This window comes from Pleurodeles waltl, chromosome 5 (assembly GCF_031143425.1).
Source record: "Pleurodeles waltl isolate 20211129_DDA chromosome 5, aPleWal1.hap1.20221129, whole genome shotgun sequence".
Classification (NCBI taxonomy): Eukaryota; Metazoa; Chordata; class Amphibia; order Caudata; family Salamandridae; genus Pleurodeles; species Pleurodeles waltl.
The window spans coordinates 734,026,271-734,045,249 of NC_090444.1; the positions used below are offsets into that span (position 1 = coordinate 734,026,271).

The 18,979-nt window shown below is 46.9% G+C and overlaps 1 protein-coding gene across 4 annotated transcripts in view; it reads left to right on the top strand.

Moving 5' to 3' along the window:
- Nucleotides 1-18,979, top strand: part of BIRC6 (baculoviral IAP repeat containing 6) — a 1,722,273-nt gene that overhangs the window by 608,613 nt on the left and 1,094,681 nt on the right. For all 4 annotated transcript variants that reach the window (XM_069234691.1, XM_069234693.1, XM_069234692.1 and 1 more), the window contains one exon: nucleotides 12,993-13,207. In XM_069234691.1, the coding sequence (XP_069090792.1) occupies nucleotides 12,993-13,207 (215 nt within the window). The remainder of the gene's footprint in view (nucleotides 1-12,992; nucleotides 13,208-18,979) is intronic.

An 18,979-nucleotide genomic window follows, 5' to 3' on the forward strand; every position in this document is an offset into this window, starting at 1 on the left:
GCTCCCTTTTAATGAAGCCCTTACAGATGTCCTACTGGGAAGCTGGTCCAAAACCAGCACATGGGCTCCAGTGAACAGGATAATTGCCCCCCACTATCGTCCTGCACCTGGTGACCCAGGTTTCCTGAAGCAATACCCCACCCCTGAGAGCTTGGTCATCCAAGCCTCCACCTCCCATGGATCGTTGTAGGAAGCTGGCTCTGTATATATTATTACAAAAATAAAGTATAGTGTGCACAGAGTTCAATGGATCCCCAGAGGTTTTACAAAGGCTAAAGTAGATAATACTAATGGTCTCTTTTGTGGTAGTGTGGTTGAGTAGTTAGGCTTATCAGAACGTAGTGTTAAGCATTTGTTGTACACACACAGGCTTGAAATGAGGCACACACTCCATGACTAACTCCAGGCCATTTTTTTTTTTTTTTTTTTTTAATGAAATATATACTTTGTTAATTTATTTCTAGAACCAGAAGGATGTTTGTTGAAGGTTAAGTACAGTTTAAAGAATGTATCACTTTCAAGTATCAAATGCAGTTTGTTTAGAATTCACTGATAAAACAGTTTTCATGTAAGTAATTCTTTTCAATTTAAAAAGTAGACACTTTTTCTCACAGAAAGCAATGCAGTCCTAGGGGAGGAAAAATAACAACAAATACACAGTCAAGTACTCAACCTCACAGTCTCGATCTTCCAGGTTTAAGGTGTCCACAGGGCAAAGTTTGGGAAGACACCAAAGTGCATCACCTGCAACACGGGGCCGGTCGAGTGCAGAGGTCAAAGTTGGTGTTGGGTACCCAATGGAATCCTATGGAGCCTGGGGGCACTCAGAAAGAAACAGCTTGCACGTAAGTAAGCATTACTTCAAGGCCACAGACCTGGGGTGTTTAGATCAGCACCAAGAACACACCCTGAATGGCACAGAGTGCAAATACAGCTTTGGGCACCCAGTGCTTTTCAATGAAGGAACCCTGGGGGGGGATCATAAAGATGCTGCAGACTTGGTCCAGGGAGTTGACTGAAGAAAAACAATTGCTAAACAGGTAAGTAGACATCCCACTGTGCGCTGCTGGACCGCTGGTTGGGTTCCCCAAGGCCAGGGGGTGTGGGTGCAGGGGTCCCTTTGGCGTCTGAAAATCTTCACCGGATACAGTCGCAATAAGGGTGGGGGTCCTCTGGATTAGGTTGCAGGTGTCGAAGTGTTGGTCAGGAGGGGCCAACCTTCGGTGGACTCGAGGTCAGAATCACCTGGGTATCTTCTCTGGACTGGAGGGCCACCTGTACTCGGGCTGTGGGCATCGGGTGCAGAGTGGGCAGGACTTTCAGATCTGGGTTGGTTCTGGAGTCCTTCTTGGAGGTTTCTTTATGGGCAGGGCTACTGTCCTCAGGAGATCTTGGTCCTTGGTTAGGCTGGCAGTCCTCTGGGGATTTGCAGACTTCACTAGTCCTGCATGACAAGTCGTCTTCTTGTAGCAGGAGTCTTGACGCTGCAGCTGGGCCTGTAGGGTTGGGGCCAAGTAATTTGTCATCTGTAGTCTTCTCTGCTGAAGTCCTTCTTTCACGCCACCAGGAATCTGAAGAGTAAGGTTCAGGGGTGCCCCTTAATACTAGATTCCGGGTTGTTACAGGAGTCAGAGGGCAGTAGCCAATGGCTACTGTCCCGGTAGGTGACTGCACCCTTCTTGTGCCTACTCCCTTTGGGGAGGAGGCACATTCCTAACCCTATTGGCTATCCTCTTCCAAAACGAGATGGAGGATTCGGCAAGAGGGGGTTTGGGGGGGGGTAACCTCAGCTCTGGGCACCCCAGGGGTGGTTGCAGCTGAGGTGGTCCCACCAGACCTGCCACTAAAAGTGGGGCTTGATCCAGAGAGTCGAGCATCTCCACTAGCTCGAGTGCCTTGGTGCACTGTAACAAAAGGTAGGACCCTTTGAGGGTCACCACCAAGTTTTGCAGTTCCTCCAGTGGGGAGGTGTGAAGCACATACACCCAGAACAGGCTTTGTCCCTGACCCCACAGAGCACAAAGACTCTCGCCCCATGGGGGTCTGAAATGGGTCTGTTAGTGGGGGGCTGGCAGAGACTGGTGAGCCTCAAATAGAAGGGGCATCTCTAAGATGTCCTCCGTGTGCATTTTACAATAAATCCAACACTGGCTTCAGTGTGGGTTTATTGTGCTGAGAAGTTTGATATCAAACTTCCCAGTCTTCAGTGTAGCTATCATGGAGCTGTGGAGTTTATGCTGACAAACTCCCAGCCCATGTACTCCATATGTCCACACTGCACTTACAGTGTCGAAGAATGGACTTAAACACTGTAGGGGCCTATTGCTCATGCAGCTGTGCCCTCACTTGTGGTATACTGCAGTCTGCCATACTCCTGTAAGACCTGCTTAGAGGGCTGACTTACTTATGCCACAGGAAGTGCTTTGTGGGCATGGCACCCTGAGGGGAATGCCATGTTGACTTTACCTTTTTCTCCCCACCAACACCGTGAAGGACCTTGACAAGGATACCAGACGCCAAAAGGCCTCAGCCCTCTGGCCTTCGGGAATCCGACATCCTGTGCAGCAACGTGCAGCAGGCGGCCTTCCTCTTTGTCCAGCCTGTGGTTGTTCTAAACTGACCTCCTGGACCCAGACTGCAGCCCCTGTGCCTCTAAGGGTGTGTGTTTGGTGCTGACCTGTGCCCCCTTGAGGCCCCTGTGCTCTACTAAACCCCCCAGCTCTATCCTCCGAAGACACAGGTACCGATTCAGAGTGCCAACAGTCTCCATAGGATCCCATTTTAAATCTGATATCAACTTTGACCTCCTCACCTGGCAAGCCTTGTGTTGAAGGTGGTGGGTGTTTGAAGTTAACGTGAACCCCAATCTGTGGCCACCCTAACCTCAGGAGACTGGAACTGTATGTCCTGTACTTGCAAAATCCTCCATCTTGGTTTGGAGGACATGGACCAGTAGGGTTAGGTCTGTGTCCCCTTTCCCAAAGGGAGTTGACACTGGAATGGTGTAGTCACCCTCAGGGACAGTAGCCATTGGCTACTGCCCTCTGTCGTCTGTAATGCCCCTAAAACCAGGATTTAAGGGCTCCCCTGAACCTACCTTGTCAAATTCCTGGCGACCTCAAGAAGACCACAAGAAAAAAGACTGCAAAGCTGACCCCTAGCAAAGAAGACTGAAGACACCAACTGATTTGGACCCAGCCCTACAAGGCCTGTCTCCAGCTTCTGAAGCCCTGCTACAAAAAGGCGACGCATCTTGCAGGATCAGTTACCTATTAAAACCTCAAGAGGACGGCCTGCACCCCAGAGGACTAAGATATCTCATGGACAGTGGCTCTGTCCATAATAAAAACACCAGCAACGGACTTGAGAACCGCCCTGGATCTGCAAGTCCTTCCCACTCAGCACCCAACACCCACAGCCGGTGTCCAGGTGTCCAACCGACTAGAGCTGGTCCCCAGGCGATTCTGACCTATTGTCTTCCCTAGGTTGACCCCTCTTGTCCAACGCAACAACGCCTGTAGACTAAATCCAGAGGACCCCCCTGTCCGTGAAGGATACAGATGAAGATACCTGATGCCAAAAGGTACCCTGCACCGCAGCCCCCTGGCCTTGGGGAACCTGACATCTGGTGCAGCAGGTGGCCCTCCTCTCCGTACAGCCTGTGGTTTTTCTGAACCGGGACCCAGCCTGCAGCCTACTTGTGACCCCGGGTGTCTCTGTATTGAGAATGATTGGGAACCCGATGCTAAGATTCCACCCTGCACCCAGCTTCACCAGTGCCGCTGAGGGTGTGTGGTGCTGACCTGTGCCTCTCCTAAACGCCCCAGGTCTGCCCTCCGAAGACGCAGGTACTTACCTGCAAGCAGGCCTGATTTCGAGTGCCCCCATTCTCCACAGGATCCCATTTTAAATCCAACAGCAACATTTACCTCTGCACTCGGCCAACCCATTGTTGCTGGTGGTGGCTGTTTGGTGTTAACTTGATCCCCAACCTGTGGACACCCTAACCCCGGAGACTGGAATTGTAGGTAAGTCTTGTAATTACCTCAAAAACTGTACTAACTTTTCTTCCACCCAGAACCGTTGTTTAAAATTGCACTGTCAACTTTTAAAACAGATAATTGCTATTTGATTGAAATCCGTTTAACTTGACAAATTGAAACAAAGTGGTGTTGATAGATATGCTTGCTACTTACTTGCAAATGTACTAACCTGCAAACTGAATCTTTGGGTTCTAGAAATAAAGTGATAAAATATATGTTTGATGGCATGTGTAGCTGTAGATACACATGCTGTGCATAAACTCGCCGTCTAGTGTTTGGTTCGGATTAGTACAACTTGGTTTTGTTCGGAGAAAAGTTTCGAGTCACAGGATCGAGTGATTCCTCCTCTCTGTAATACTGCACATGGGCATCGAGCCCTTTGTTAAATTTTTTTCCCGTCGTAGGGTTCATATGTGTTCCTCTCTCTGAGTTCTTGCCTCCAAACAGTTTAAAACGGTATTCATTCAGTCTTACTATCATCGAAGGTATTGTTTCTGAACACGTATTCTTTAATAATTCAACTTTTGGTTCCTTGTTCTATACTCTGAATAGAATTTCCCGACCCTTTCGGGGAACAGAAAGGCCCTCTCGGCCCCTCTTCAAGCCTACCTCTTCCACGTGGGATCTAACAATGCAGCCCTAATCAAACTTACTCCATTTCGATTTTGCCCTTAATGCCATTTAGTTTCCACACACCGACCATCATCAAGTGTGTAATTTCTTTCATTACAACGACCAGACCTGCGAAGCGTGCTGTTCTTTTCGGTCGAAGAAGATGGTTAGAGATCGAAGAGCTTGTCTAATGGAAATGGTTGACTCTACATCCAGATAATACACTGGACATCTTCGGCAACAAGCATGCACAAGAAGACTTCGAACAAGAGGAGGGTCTTCTCTGTTAAGAATTGAGACTTTGATGTGCAGTTAGACATCGAGTCAACCATTGCAACCACCACAAACTGTAACTTTCCCATCGGAGAAAACAACCACCAAAGAGGGCACCGGTCCGCCACTGCCCTCCAGCCATGGCCGGAGCCGAGAAACTTATTTGGATACCTTGCATACCAGCTCAGCACTGAAAAAAGCCAAATATAAATCTTCGGCATTGACCTTCAGTACCTCCAATTCGGCACCGACAAAACAAAAACTATATGGTGCTTCAAAGAGACAACAGTCAGCTACTATTTTGGCACCAAAACTTTTCCATCCTAAAAAACCTTTGGAACCAAAAAACTACAAAATACTTTTAGTGACTCTGAACAGTCGCTATAACAACCCCTACATCACAGGTGGAACCAATTTTAGAAGTTATGGACGCTAGGCAGCATCAACTTCAAATTCAACAAGGAACAGGGCGGGTTATAACATCACCTCTGCCACCTTTAAAGAGGAAAATAACTTTTCAAGAGAGTCTTGATTCCTCTACACCTCCAAAGGAAAACTACCAAAGAAAAGACTTCTTTTCATGCTCATACATCTCCACCTTACCTACTTCTCCACAACATACTCCTCCACCAATATCTCCCCCTCATTCAGAATTCACACCACCTAGTTCACCACCTGATGGATCTCAAGATACAGAGGATTCATTACACGAACAGGACCCATGGGGTGAGTGGGATCCGGATCTAGTTACACCAAAGGATCCAGATCTTTACCCAGCTCGACCTTCACCGCTTGATGATTCCACCTCATACCAATAAGTTATATCTAGAGCAGCAGCATTTCATAATGTGCACATGTACAATTAGCCAATAGAGGAAGATTTTGTATTTGACACACTTGGTGCAACACATGAGGAAAGTCAATTTCTTCCAATGCTTCCAGGCATGCGCAGACATGCAGAAGAAAGTTGATAAAAAGCACAAGGCTGCACCCACTGATCCTTTATATATATAAAAACACAAATTCCTTCAGACTCTATTGTTGCATCTACTGCACGCAAAAGGGCTTATAGCCAGTCAACAGGAGACACTCCTCCTGATAAGGAAAGTAAAAAAATTTATGTGGCTGGAAAAAGAGGAGCAGCTCAAGCAGCCAGTCACTGGCGAATTGCTAATGCTCAAGTTTTACTATCCAGATACGACAGAGCTTACTGGGATGATATGGAGGAACCTTTACATACCTACCAGAAGAACATCGTAAAAGAGGGGTAGAAATTGTAAATGATGGACAACTAATTTCCAATTATTCCATTCGATGTGCACTTGATGTTGCTGATACAGCAGCACGCAGTATTAACAAAGTGTCATCATAAGGCGCCATGCCTGGCACATATGTCCACGGTTTAAACCGGAGGTACAGCAGGCAGTTTTAAATATGCCTTTTGATAAAGAGCATTTATTTGGTCCACAAGTGGATACCACACTTGAAAAATGAAATAAGGACAATCAAACTGCCAAAGCTATGGGAGCCTTACAAGCCATCACACATAGAGGTAATTTTCGTCGTGCAGGGTTTACCGGAGGATTTAGGTCATCATTTCAGGAACATTCCACAAATCAAACTAAACCCACCTCTCAATACACCAGGGGTTACTTAGAGGATCATATAGAGGAAACCATAATAAGGAAAGAGGAAAACCATCTACATCTAGAGGCTTCTCATCCGTCACTGAACAATGACCTACCACAAACAATACTAACACACACCACTCCTGTAGGGGAAAGGTTACAACTTTTTTACCCCCAGTGGTTTCAAATTACGACCGATCAATGGGTACTTCAAATTATCCAAAATGGTTATTGTCTGGAGCTTATTCCCACTCCACCAAAAATGCCCCCTCGTACCTACAGACTCTAGCAAGATCATCTAACCCTTCTCAGAGAGAAAGTACATTCACTTCTTTTAACCCCTTCGCTGCCAGGCCTTTTCCCCCTCCTGTGCCGAACCTTTTTTTGTCTCTTTCGGACAGTTCGCGCTTAGGCCCTCATAACATTTTGTTCACATAAGCTACCCACGCCAAACTTGCGTCCTTTTTTTCCAACATCCTAGGGATTCTAGTGGTACCCAGACTTTGTGGGCTCCCTTGAAGGAGGCCAAGAAATTAGCCAAAATACAATTAAAATTTCCTTTTTTTTTTTTAAATGGCAAAAAGTGGCTGCAGAAGAAGGCTTGTGGTTTTTTCCCTGAAAATGGCATCAACAAAGGGTTTGCGGTGCTAAAATCACCAGCTTCCCAGCATTCAGGAACAGGCAGACTTGAATCAGAAAACCCAATTTTTCAACACTAATTTGGCATTATACTGGGACATACCGCATTTTTACAATTTTTTGTGCTTTCAGCCTCCTTCCAGTCAGTGACAAAAATGGGCGTGAAACCAATGCTGGATCCCGGAAACCTAAACATTTCTGAAAAGTAGATAAAATTCTGAATTCAGCAAGGGGTCATTTGTGTAGATCCTACAAGGGTTTCCTACAGAAAATAACAACTGAAAAAGAAAAATATTGAAATTGAGGTGAAAAATATATCAGTTTTTCTCCACGTTTTACTCTGTAACTTTTTCCTGCAATGTCAGATTTTCGAAAGCAATATACCGTTACGTATGCTAGACTCCTCTGGTTGCGGGGATATATAGGGATTGTAGGTTCATCAAGAACCCTAGGTACCCAGAGCCAATAAATGAGCTGCACCCTGCAGTGCGTTTTCATTCTATACCGGGTATACAGCAATTCATTTGCTGAAATATAAAGAGTGAAAAATAGCTATCAAGAAAACCTTTGTATTTCCAAAAAGGGCACAAGATAAGGTGTCGAGGAGCAGTGGTTATTTGCACATCTCTGAATTCCGGGGTGACCATACTAGCATGTGAATTACAGGGCATTTCTCAAATAGATGTCTTTTTTACACACACTTTTATATTTGGAAGGAAAAAATGTAGAGAAAGACAAGGGGCAATAACACTTGTTTTGCTAATCTATGTTCCCCCAAGTCTCCCGATAAAAATGATACCTCACTTGTATGGGTAGGCCTAGCACCCGTGCCAGGAAACGCCCCAAAACACAACGTGGACACATCACTTTTTTTTTTAAAGAAAACAGAGGTGTTTTTTGCAAAGTGCCTACCTGTAGATTTTGTACTCTAGCTCGGCCGGCACCTAGGGAAACCTACCATACCTGTGCATTTTTGAAAACTTGAGACCTAGGGGAATCCAAGATGGGGTGACTTGTGGGGATCTGACCAGGTTCTGTTACCCAGAATCCTTTGCAAACCTCAAAATTTGGCTAAAAAAACAAATTTTCCTCACATTTCGGTGACAGAAAGTTCTGGAATCTGAGAGGAGCCACAAATTTCCTTCCACCCAGCGTTCCCCCAAGTCTCCCGATAAAAATGATACCTCACTTGTGTGGGTAGGCCTAGCACCTGCAACAGAAAATGCCCCAAAACGCAACGTGGACACATCACATTTTGTGAAAGAAAACAGAGGTGTTTTTTGCAAAGTGCCTACCTGTAGATTTCGGCCTCTAGCTCAGCCGGCACCTAGGGAAACCTACCAAACCTGTGCATTTTTGAAAACTAGAGACCTAGGGGAATCCAAGATGGGGTGACTTGTGGGGCTCTGACCAGGTTCGGTTACCCAGAATCCTTTGCAAACCTCAAAATTTGGCTAAAAAAAATGTTTTCCTCACATTTCGGTGACAGAAAGTTCTGTAATCTGAGAGGAGCCACAAATTTCCTTCCACCCAGCGTTCCCCCAAGTCTCCTGATAAAAATGATACCTCACTTGTGTGGGTAGGCCTAGCACCCGCGACAGGAAATGGCCCAAAACACAACGTGGACACATCACATTTTTTCATTGAAAACAGTGCCTACCTGTGGATTTTGGCCTCTAGCCCCTTGCCTAATGTGTTGCTCCCCATCTCTAAAACAACAAACAAACAAAAAAAAAAACACAAACAAAAAATTTGCCTAATAACAATTGGCCGATCTGTCCCCGGGGGGGGGCCAGAAATGGCCTAAAATAAATTTGACCCCCCCCCCCCCGAGTGACCCTTGCCTACGGGATCACTCCCCCGCGTGGCATTGGCGCCCAAATAAAATCCATGGTGCCTAGTGGTTTCTGCCCCCTTGGGGGCAGATTGACCCAAAATCGGCCAATCTGCCCCCAAGGGGGGCAGAAATAGTCTAAATACATTTTGCCCCCCAGGGGAGCGACCCTTGCATAATGGGTCGCTCCCCATCTCTAAAAAAACAAACAAAAAAAAACAAAAAATTGCCCTGGCGCCTAGAGGTTTCTGCCCCCCTGGAGGCAGATCGGCCTAACAGTAGGCAGGGTCCAAGCTTTTCAGACATTAATTGCAACATTAAAACATAACCAAACATACACAGTAAGAACTGTTATGCAACTGTTAGGAATGATGGCACCTTGTATTGCCATAGTGCCTCATGCCAAACTTCATATGCGTTCTCTTCAATAGTGTCTCTCTCATCAACGGGCTCAGGCACATGGTCAAATGGAAGACCTAGTGTAGTTAACCGTCAAACTTATCTCTCTCTACATTGGTGGAATATCACAAACCTTATGAAGGGGGTCGGCCCATTGTAGATGCTGTGCCTCAGATCACTCTCACAACAGTTGGGGAGCTCATCTCCTGAACCTAACAATTAAGGGGATATGGAACAATACTCATCGGTCTCTTCATATCAGTTACCTGGAACTACAAGCAATATTCTTGGCAATGGCAGTATTCCTTTCACAATTGCAGTACAAAACAATGTTGCTACGTACAGACAACATGACTGCCATGTACTATCTTCAAAATCATGGGGGGGGGTGGGGGGAGGGACAGTCTTTACAACTGTCCCACCTAGCACACACAATATGGAAATGGGCAATTAGCCACCATGTTCACATAGTGGCACAATATCTCCCGGGGACAGACAACCACTCAGTGGACCCACTAAGCATGATGCAGTAACACACACAAGAGTGGGAACTCCTCCCACAAGTCCTTCAACAGTACTTCAAAAACTGGGGAACACCTCCAATAGATCTGTTTGCTACATATTAAAAAACAAAAATTCCAAAACTTCACCTCCAGGTACCCACACCCTCTGTCCAAAGGCAATGCTCTATGGATGAGTTGGGCAGGGATATTTGTTTATGCTTTCCCCCCTCTCCCACTCTTACCATTCCTGTCCGTAAGATAAAACAATCTTCCCTCAACATGATCTTAGTGGCCCATACATGGGACGTCAACCATGGTACACAACACTTTTGGAACTCTCAGTTGTTCCTCATCAAAAACTTCCCAACAGGCCAGATCATCCGACACAAAAACAGGGGCAGATAGGCCATCCAAATCCCAAATCAGTCAGCCTAGCGATATGGATCCTGAAGGCCTAGACTTTGGATTTTTACATTTACCACAGGAATGTATGGATATCCTTAAACAATCATGCAAACCTACCACTAGACAGTGCTATGCAGCAAAATGGAAACATTTTGGTTGTTACTCCCAAGCATAAAATATTGACCCTCTATTTAGAAAAAGCTAATTTAGCCTACAAATCTATTTGTTTACATTTAGCCGCCATAGCTGCATATCTTCAAAATTGACAACATATTTGTTTGTTTAGAATTCAGTTATCAAAGCATTTTATGAAAGGACTAAAAAAGAAATTCTACGAAGGATTCCCCCGGCTCCATCTTGGAATCTCAACAGTTTCTTTCATGGAAAGTAGCCTTTTTAATTGCTATCACTTCCTTTAGGCATGTCAGTGAGCTTAAGGCTTTGACTTTAGAAGAACCTATCTTTCAAGTTCATAACGAAAAAATTGTATTAAGAACAAATCCAAAATTCCATTCCAAAAGTAATTTTGCATTTTCATATTAATCAAACAATAGAATTGCCAGTTTTCTTCCCAAGACCAGAATCAGTAGCAGAAAGAGCTCTACATACTCATACTCTAGATGTTAAAGGAGCTCTTATGTACTATATAGATAGAACAAAACTTTTTTAGTAAAACAAAACAACTTTTTGTGGCAGTCTCCTTACCACACAAAGGAGATCCTATCTAAAAAGACTATAGCAAGATGGCTAGTCAAATGCATTCAAATTTGCTATACGAAAACTAAACAATTACCTGTACCACCAAGAGCACATTCCACTAGGAAAAAAGATGCATCTATGTCATTTTTGGTAACACACCTATAGCAGACATTTGCAAATCAGCAACTTGGTCTGCACCACACACGTTTACTAAACATTATTGTGTAGACTGTTTTGCCAGACAACAAGCAAATGTTGGACAAGCTGTACTTAAAACACTTTTTCAGACAATTGCAACATCTGCACAGTAGCCCCACTTTATGGAGGGACTGCTTTACAGTCTATGCAAAGCATGTGTATCAACAGCTAAACATGCCATCAAACGGAAAATGTTACTTACCAGTAGACATCAGTTCATCAAAGAACCTGCGCCCAGAAGACAACTGTCCTGCAGCCCAGCGACCTCCAAAACCTCAGGAGGGCTGCCTGCCTTCAAGAAAGAACAAGAACTCCTGTGGACAGCTGACCTCTCCAAAAGAAACCATCTCCAAAGAAGAAGCCTGCCTGAGGAAGAGTGAAACCGCCGCTTGGAATTACCTCTGCCCCCGACACCCACGGCCCTAGTCCAAGTAGCCCACTAGTCCAGTGAAGGTTCCCCAGCCCTTCCGATCCAGAGTCCATCGTTTGCTGACCCCTGCTGGACTTCATAGCAACGCCTGCAGCCTCAATCTGAGGACTCCCACTGACCGCGACCTGTCCAGTAAGCTCTTTCTGATGCCAAAAGACACCCCTGCACCTGGAGCCCCTGGGGCCTTGTGGAGCGAGACCACCGGTGTCCATATGAGCCCCTGGCATCTTAACAGCTGTGGGTTGACCTCTCCTGCCCAGAGCCTGCAGCCCGTTTCTGAAAGTGATCTCCTGCATCAACTAACATTGGAAGCCCGATGCTGTTGGCACTCTGCATCCGGCTGCCCCTATGCTGCTGAGGGTGTAAGTTTTGTGCTGCCTTATGGGCCCCACTTGTACTTAACATAGCTCCAGGAGATCGACCCCTGACCCTACTTTACTAAACTGTAAGCAGTGCTTCAGTGAATACCTACTGTCTCCATTGGATAGCAGTGGGTGCCTGACGCTGAGCTGACACTCTTCACCCAGCTGCCCCTGTGCCTTTGAGGGTGTAAGTTTGGTGCTGCCTTGGCCCCTCCCCTCCCCCCAACAACCCCCGTGCTTGCCACAAACCCTGGAGACCGAGCTCTGACATCGCTTGTACTTAGCTGGGAGGAGTGTCTTCACCCCCCCAATCTCCATTGATTAAAATTGGTCTCTGACTTTGACCTCTGCACCCAGCCACCCTCATGCCAGTGTGGGTGCACTTGGTACCAACCTGAACCTTGCCCGATGATAGTGGGGAAAAAAAACGAAACAGAAAACCGGGATTGTAAGTTGTGTACTTACCTGTAAAACTGCATTCTTGTTTTCCTCCCATAGGTTAACATTGAAGAAGACTCTGAAAATTGAACTGTCTTGATTTTTGAATCAGTAAAGTATTTTAAATTTAAAAACGGCTTACCGTATAATTACGTTTTTTAGTTCAAAACATATAAAAAAGCAACTGTTATTTTTGTAAATTGGTCTTGGATTTTTTCTTTAGGTGTGTCATTTATTGCCTCTGTGATTTCAACAGATGCTTAATGAATCCTTAAAAAGCCTAACTGCTCGCCCACTCTACTACAAAACGAACACTTGACCTATCTATTTCTGCCTCTGCAAGCCTTTGGTGATCCTCTGGACTCTCTGTACAATGTTCTTCATTTTAGTGCACTATATAGAGAGCCAGCTTCCTACACTGCGATTCACAGCATGCCCAATATGTGATCTAAATTTAGGGATGAAGCATTGTTGTTCAGTTTGATTCATTGTATTGCAGTATTGTAACTCCCATTTTTCTTTCTTGTAGGAGCCAGACGATTTGTAACATTAGATTTTGGAAGAGCAGTGCTTTTGACAGATGTGTTGATTCCTACCTGTGGTGACCTGGCTTCATTGTCAATTGATATTTGGAGCCTGGGTGAGGAAGTTGATGGAAGACGACTTGTAGTGGCAACTGATATTAGCACTCACTCATTGATTCTTCATGACCTGATACCACCACCGGTCTGCCGATTCATGAAGGTATTCACAAAGCAGCAATAGCAGTAATTTATATTTAGTTTGTATTTCCATAAAGGGTGTTCTGAATTTTTATGGCAGCATATGAACAGAAGGACCTGGTGGTATGTTGAAGGGTCTGTTTATCTGAACCTTTGATACTGAGTAATACAATACATAACTGTCAGCATAAAAATGGTAACACAAAATCATGAGATAGAAAAAAAACTAAGAGTTTTTATGTTGGTAGCATATTATTCCAACAGAATACCTGCAACTTCCCTTAGTGTGTTTTAGTGGATCCCTGCTTGTGATAATTTCTGAAGAGCCAATAGAGTGTGATTAGACTTGCAGTGAGATTCGATCAGCATGATTTGCACACTAATTAAGTATGCTCAGTTTTTGGTGTACGCCTATCCATCCAAACCTTAGTGATAGTGTTTAGGTGCCCAGATAGCAAAAGCTCTCTAGGGATAGCTGTGGTGAGCAGTTAAAGCTTATTTAGGAGTGTAAAGCACTTGCAGTATCACAAGAGTCAGTGACCACTCACAAAAAAGAACCACACTAGGTGTTTCACAAATGAAAGTTTCTTTATTATAATACTAAAGTTACTTTAACATTGGTATATCTCCACCTGGAGATATCAACACACAAAAATATACCCTTAGCAATAATCAGTACAAGCATAAAAATACATGGTGCCCTGTGGTGGGCCAAAGCATATACTAAGAAGTAGAATGCGAAATAGTGAATCCTACCAAGGTAAGTATGAAAGTTAACTAAGAGCCGGGGAAGGACAAAAACATCAGAGGTAAGTACAGCCCAGCGACCTAATGCAGAGTGCTTACCTCCCCGGTTGTCCTATAGGCTGACACAGGGAAGTCCTGGTTAGAATTCGTGACTTTCAGGACCCTCCCCAGTGGACCCAGAGGAAACCCAAGGACAGGAGGAAGGTTGGAGAGTGTCCCTAAACAAGGATACCCAGAAGGCCGGAGTCCCTACACCAGGGAGCCTGGGTGCATAGGGATGAAAGGATGTTGGAAACCCTTGCTGAAGTCAGTGGAGGCCTCGGTTGTCCAGCTGCTGTCCCAACCCGTGGACCAGGCTGGTGGAACCCAAGGATGTATTCCAGAGGTAGAAGACCTGCAAAGGAAGGACACAGAGTCCAGCACATTCGGAGGTGCCCAGGGTGATGTAGGTGATAACGCCTGCCCTCCTGGAGGTGAAATTACTACAGGTTGGAGAAGGAGGAAGTCCAGCTTGTGGGGTCCAGGAGCTGCAGAGGATCCTAAGAGTCACCTACGTACTGTCCCACTTCGGTCGCTGGATTGCAGGACGGTCAGTGGCCCACAGGGCCACCAAAAAGCCTTTGCAAATGCAAATAGTACATGGAAGGTAAGTTGTAGGTTTTTGAGTACCAGCAAGGTCCTAGTGACTGGTCCATTGGCAGAAAGTCAGGGCAGACCCTCAGCAGGAGGAAAAAGCCAGCTGGAGTCGACGGAGTCCCAATGAGTGACACACTGGCCGCAGGCACAGGGAGTCACAGGAGGCCTCAACAGCACAAAAAAACAGGAGTCCCATGTGGCATTTTCTGCAGAGTGGAAGCTGATCTTGGAGTTGCAGAGTGCTGGAGGCTGGGGCTTCTTGGAGCCTCAAGATCCTGGAGGAAGAGCACACAAACCTTGGCCAGAGCAACAGGTGTGGTGCAGAGGTGTGATGTTCCGGTGACTGCACCAGGGGTCCTCAGTCTCCCAAGTGGATCAGAAGACCGGAGGGATGCGAAGAGGACCACAGAACCATCACCTGTGAGGAGAGCCTTCACATTGTCCGTGGGACAGCAGGATCCACCAGCCAACCGTCATTATCTTAAGGTGCCTGCAGATGCAGGGGGGGGGCCTGCTTCATTTCAAGGTAGATCGCTTCTTCATTCTTGTATGCGGGCAGAGTCCTTGTGACCCAGGAGTATGCACAGCCACGGATGTTGCAGAAATCTTGCCGGAGCTGGAGAAACATAATGTTGTAGTGGGAGCTCTCCCAATTGGATACAGTCTTGTTTCAGTTCCAAAAGCAGACCAGCAGTGGTTCTGGAATCCAGGAGCAGAAGATGTATTACAGAGAGTGTGAGAAGGTAGCCTCTTTCTAGCCTTGTTACCCCCACTTTTGGCCTGTTTGTGAGTGTATGTCAGGGTGTTTGTCACTGTTTTCACTGTCTCACTGGGATCCTGATAGCCAGGCCTCAGTGCTCATAGTGAAAACACCATGTTTTCAGTATGGTTGTTATGTGTCACTGGGATCCTGCTGGTCAGGACCCCAGTGCTCATAGGTTTGTGGCCTATATGTATGTGTCACTGGGACCCTGTCACACAGGGCCCCAGTGCTCATAGGTGTGCATGTATATGTTCCCTGTGTGGTGCCTAACTGTCTCACTGAGGCTCTGCTAACCAGAACCTCAGTGGTTATGCTCTCTCATTACTTTCAAATTGTCACTAACAGGCTAGTGACCAATTTTACCAATTTACATTGGCTTACTGGAACACCCTTATAATTCCCTAGTATATGGTACTGAGGTACCCAGGGTATTGGGGTTCCAGGAGATCCCTATGGGCTGCAGCATTTCTTTTGCCACCCATAGGGAGCTCTGACAATTCTTACACAGGCCTGCCACTGCAGCCTGAGTGAAATAACGTCCACGTTATTTCACAGCCATTTTACACTGCACTTAAGTAACTTATAAGTCACCTATATGTCTAACCTTTACCTGGTAAAGGTTAGGTGCAAAGTTACTTAGTGTGAGGGCACCCTGGCACTAGCCAAGGTGCCCCCACATTGTTCAGAGCCAATTCACTGAACTTTGTGAGTGCGGGGACACCATTACACGCGTGCACTACATATAGGTCACTACCTATATGTAGCTTCACCATGGTAACTCCGAATATGGCCATGTAACATGTCTATGATCATGGAATTGCCCCCTCTATGCCACCCTGGCATTGTTGGTACAATTCCATGATCCCAGTGGTCTGTAGCACAGACCCTGGTACTGCCAGACTGCCCTTCCTGGGGTTTCACTGCAGCTGCTGCTGCTGCCAACCCCTCAGACAGGCAGCTGCCCTCCTGGGGTCCTGCCAGGCCTGGCCCAGGATGGCAGAACAAAGAACTTCCTCTGAGAGAGGGTGTGACACCCTCTCCCTTTGGAAAATGGTGTGAAGGCAGGGGAGGAGTAGCCTCCCCCAGCCTCTGGAAATGCTTTGTTGGGCACAGATGTGCCCAATTCTGCATAAGCCAGTCTACACCGGTTCAGGGACCCCTTAGCCCCTGCTCTGGCGCGAAACTGGACAAAGGAAAGGGGAGTGACCACTCCCCTGACCTGCACCTCCCCTGGGAGGTGTCCAGAGCTCCTCCAGTGTGCTCCAGACCTCTGCCATCTTGGAAACAGAGGTGCTGCTGGCACACTGGACTGCTCTGAGTGGCCAGTGCCACCAGGTGACGTCAGAGACTCCTGCTGATAGGCTCCTTCAGGTGTTAGTAGCCTTTCCTCTCTCCTAGGTAGCCAAACCCTCTTTTCTGGCTATTTAGGGTCTCTGTCTCTGGGGAAACTTTAGATAACGAATGCATGAGCTCAGCCGAGTTCCTCTGCATCTCTCTCTTCACCTTCTGATAAGGAAACGACCGCTGACCGCGCTGGAAGCCTGCAAACCTGCAACATAGTAGCAAAGACGACTACTGCAACTCTGTAACGCTGATCCTGCCGCCTTCTCGACTGTTTTCCTGCTTGTGCATGCTGTGGGGGTAGCCTGCCTCCTCTCTGCACCAGAAGCTCCGAAGAAATCTCCCGTGGGTCGACGGAATCTTCCCCCTGCAACCGCAGGCACCAAAAAGGTGCATTACCGGTCCCTTGGGTCTCCTCTCAGCACGACGAGCGAGGTCCCTCGAATCCACCGACGCTGTCCAAGTGACCCCCACAGTCCAGTGACTCTTCAGCCCAAGTTTGGTAGAGGTAAGTCCTTGCCTCACCTCGCTGGGCTGCATTGCTGGGAACCGCGACTTTGCAAGCTTCTCCGGCCCCTGTGCACTTCCGGCGGAAATCCTGTGTGCACAGCCAAGCCTGGGTCCACGGCACTCTAACCTGCATTGCACGACTTTCTAAGTTGGTCTCCGGCGACGTGGGACTCCTTTGTGCAACTTCGGCGAGCACCGTTTCACGCATCCTCGTAGTGCCTGTTTCTGGCACTTCTCCGGGTGCTACCTGCTTCAGTGAGGGCTCTTTGTCTTGCTCGACGTCCCCTCTCTCTGCAGGTCCAATTTGCGACCTCCTGGTCCCTCCTGGGCCCCAGCAGCGTCCAAAAACGCCAAACGCACGACTTGCGTGTAGCAAGGCTTGTTGGCGTCCATCCGGCGGGAAAACACTTCTGCACGACGCTCCAAGGCGTGGGGGATCCATCCTCCAAAGGGGAAGTCTCTAGCCCTTGTCGTTCCTGCAGTATTCACAGTTCTTCAGCCTAGTAAGAGCTTCTTTGCACCAACCGCTGGCATTTCTTGGGCATCTGCCCATCTCCGAGCTGCTTGTGACTTTTGGACTTGGTCCCCTTGTTCCACAGGTACCCTCAGACAGGAATCCATCGTTGTTGCATTGCTGATTTGTGTTTTCCTTGCATTTTCCCTCTAACACGACTATTTTGTCCTTAGGGGAACTTTAGTGCACTTTGCACTCACTTTTCAGGGTCTTGGGGAGGGTTATTTTTCTAACTCTCACTATTTTCTAATAGTCCCAGCGACCCTCTACAAGGTCACATAGGTTTGGGGTCCATTCGTGGTTCGCATTCCACTTCTGGAGTATATGGTTTGTGTTGCCCCTATCCCTATGTTTCCCCATTGCATCCTATTGTAACTATACATTGTTTGCACTGTTTTCTAAGACTATACTGCATATTTTTGCTATTGTGTATATATATCTTGTGTATATTTCCTATCCTCTCACTGAGGGTACACTCTAAGATACTTTGGCATATTGTCATAAAAATAAAGTACCTTTATTTTTAGTATAACTGTGTATTGTGTTTTCTTATGATATTGTGCATATGACACTAAGTGGTACTGTAGTAGCTTCACACGTCTCCTAGTTCAGCCTAAGCTGCTCTGCTAAGCTACCATTATCTATCAGCCTAAGCTGCTAGACACCCTATACACTAATAAGGGATAACTGGGCCTGGTGCAAGGTGCAAGTACCCCTTGGTACTCACTACAAGCCAGTCCAGCCTCCTACAGAGAGTTCCTGGCAGAGTCTTGCTCGAGGAATCTGAGGACCCACCCTCGGGGGAGCCCTTAAGTAACCCTAAAAGGGCGTTGGTTGCTCTCGGAGCGTCATCTGCCCGGGCCTAACCATTCAGATGCTCTCAGGGGTCTCTGCCTATCTTGTTTCCAAGATGGCAGAATCAACCGGCCCCCTGGCAGAGTTCTGTGCTCCTCCCTATTGAAAGAGGTGGACAGGAGGTGGTCACTCCCCTGTCCTTTGTGTGGTTTCGTGCCAGAGTGGGAACCCGAGGTTCCTGAACTGGCGCAAACTCGATTATGCAAGGAAGGCACCAAATGTTCCCTTCAAAGCAGCCTGGTGGTGATCAGGTCCGCCCCACCCTGGTCTATAGACACCTAATTTAAAGGTGGAGGTGGTCACACTCTCTGTTGCAGGAAATCCTTTGTTGTGCGTTCTGCTGCTCGAGTCCCACTCACGCGGAGGATATAGCAACGGCCCCCCGACTGGAGCGACAAAAGCGCTCTGCGCCCCTTCTGAGCAAGGGA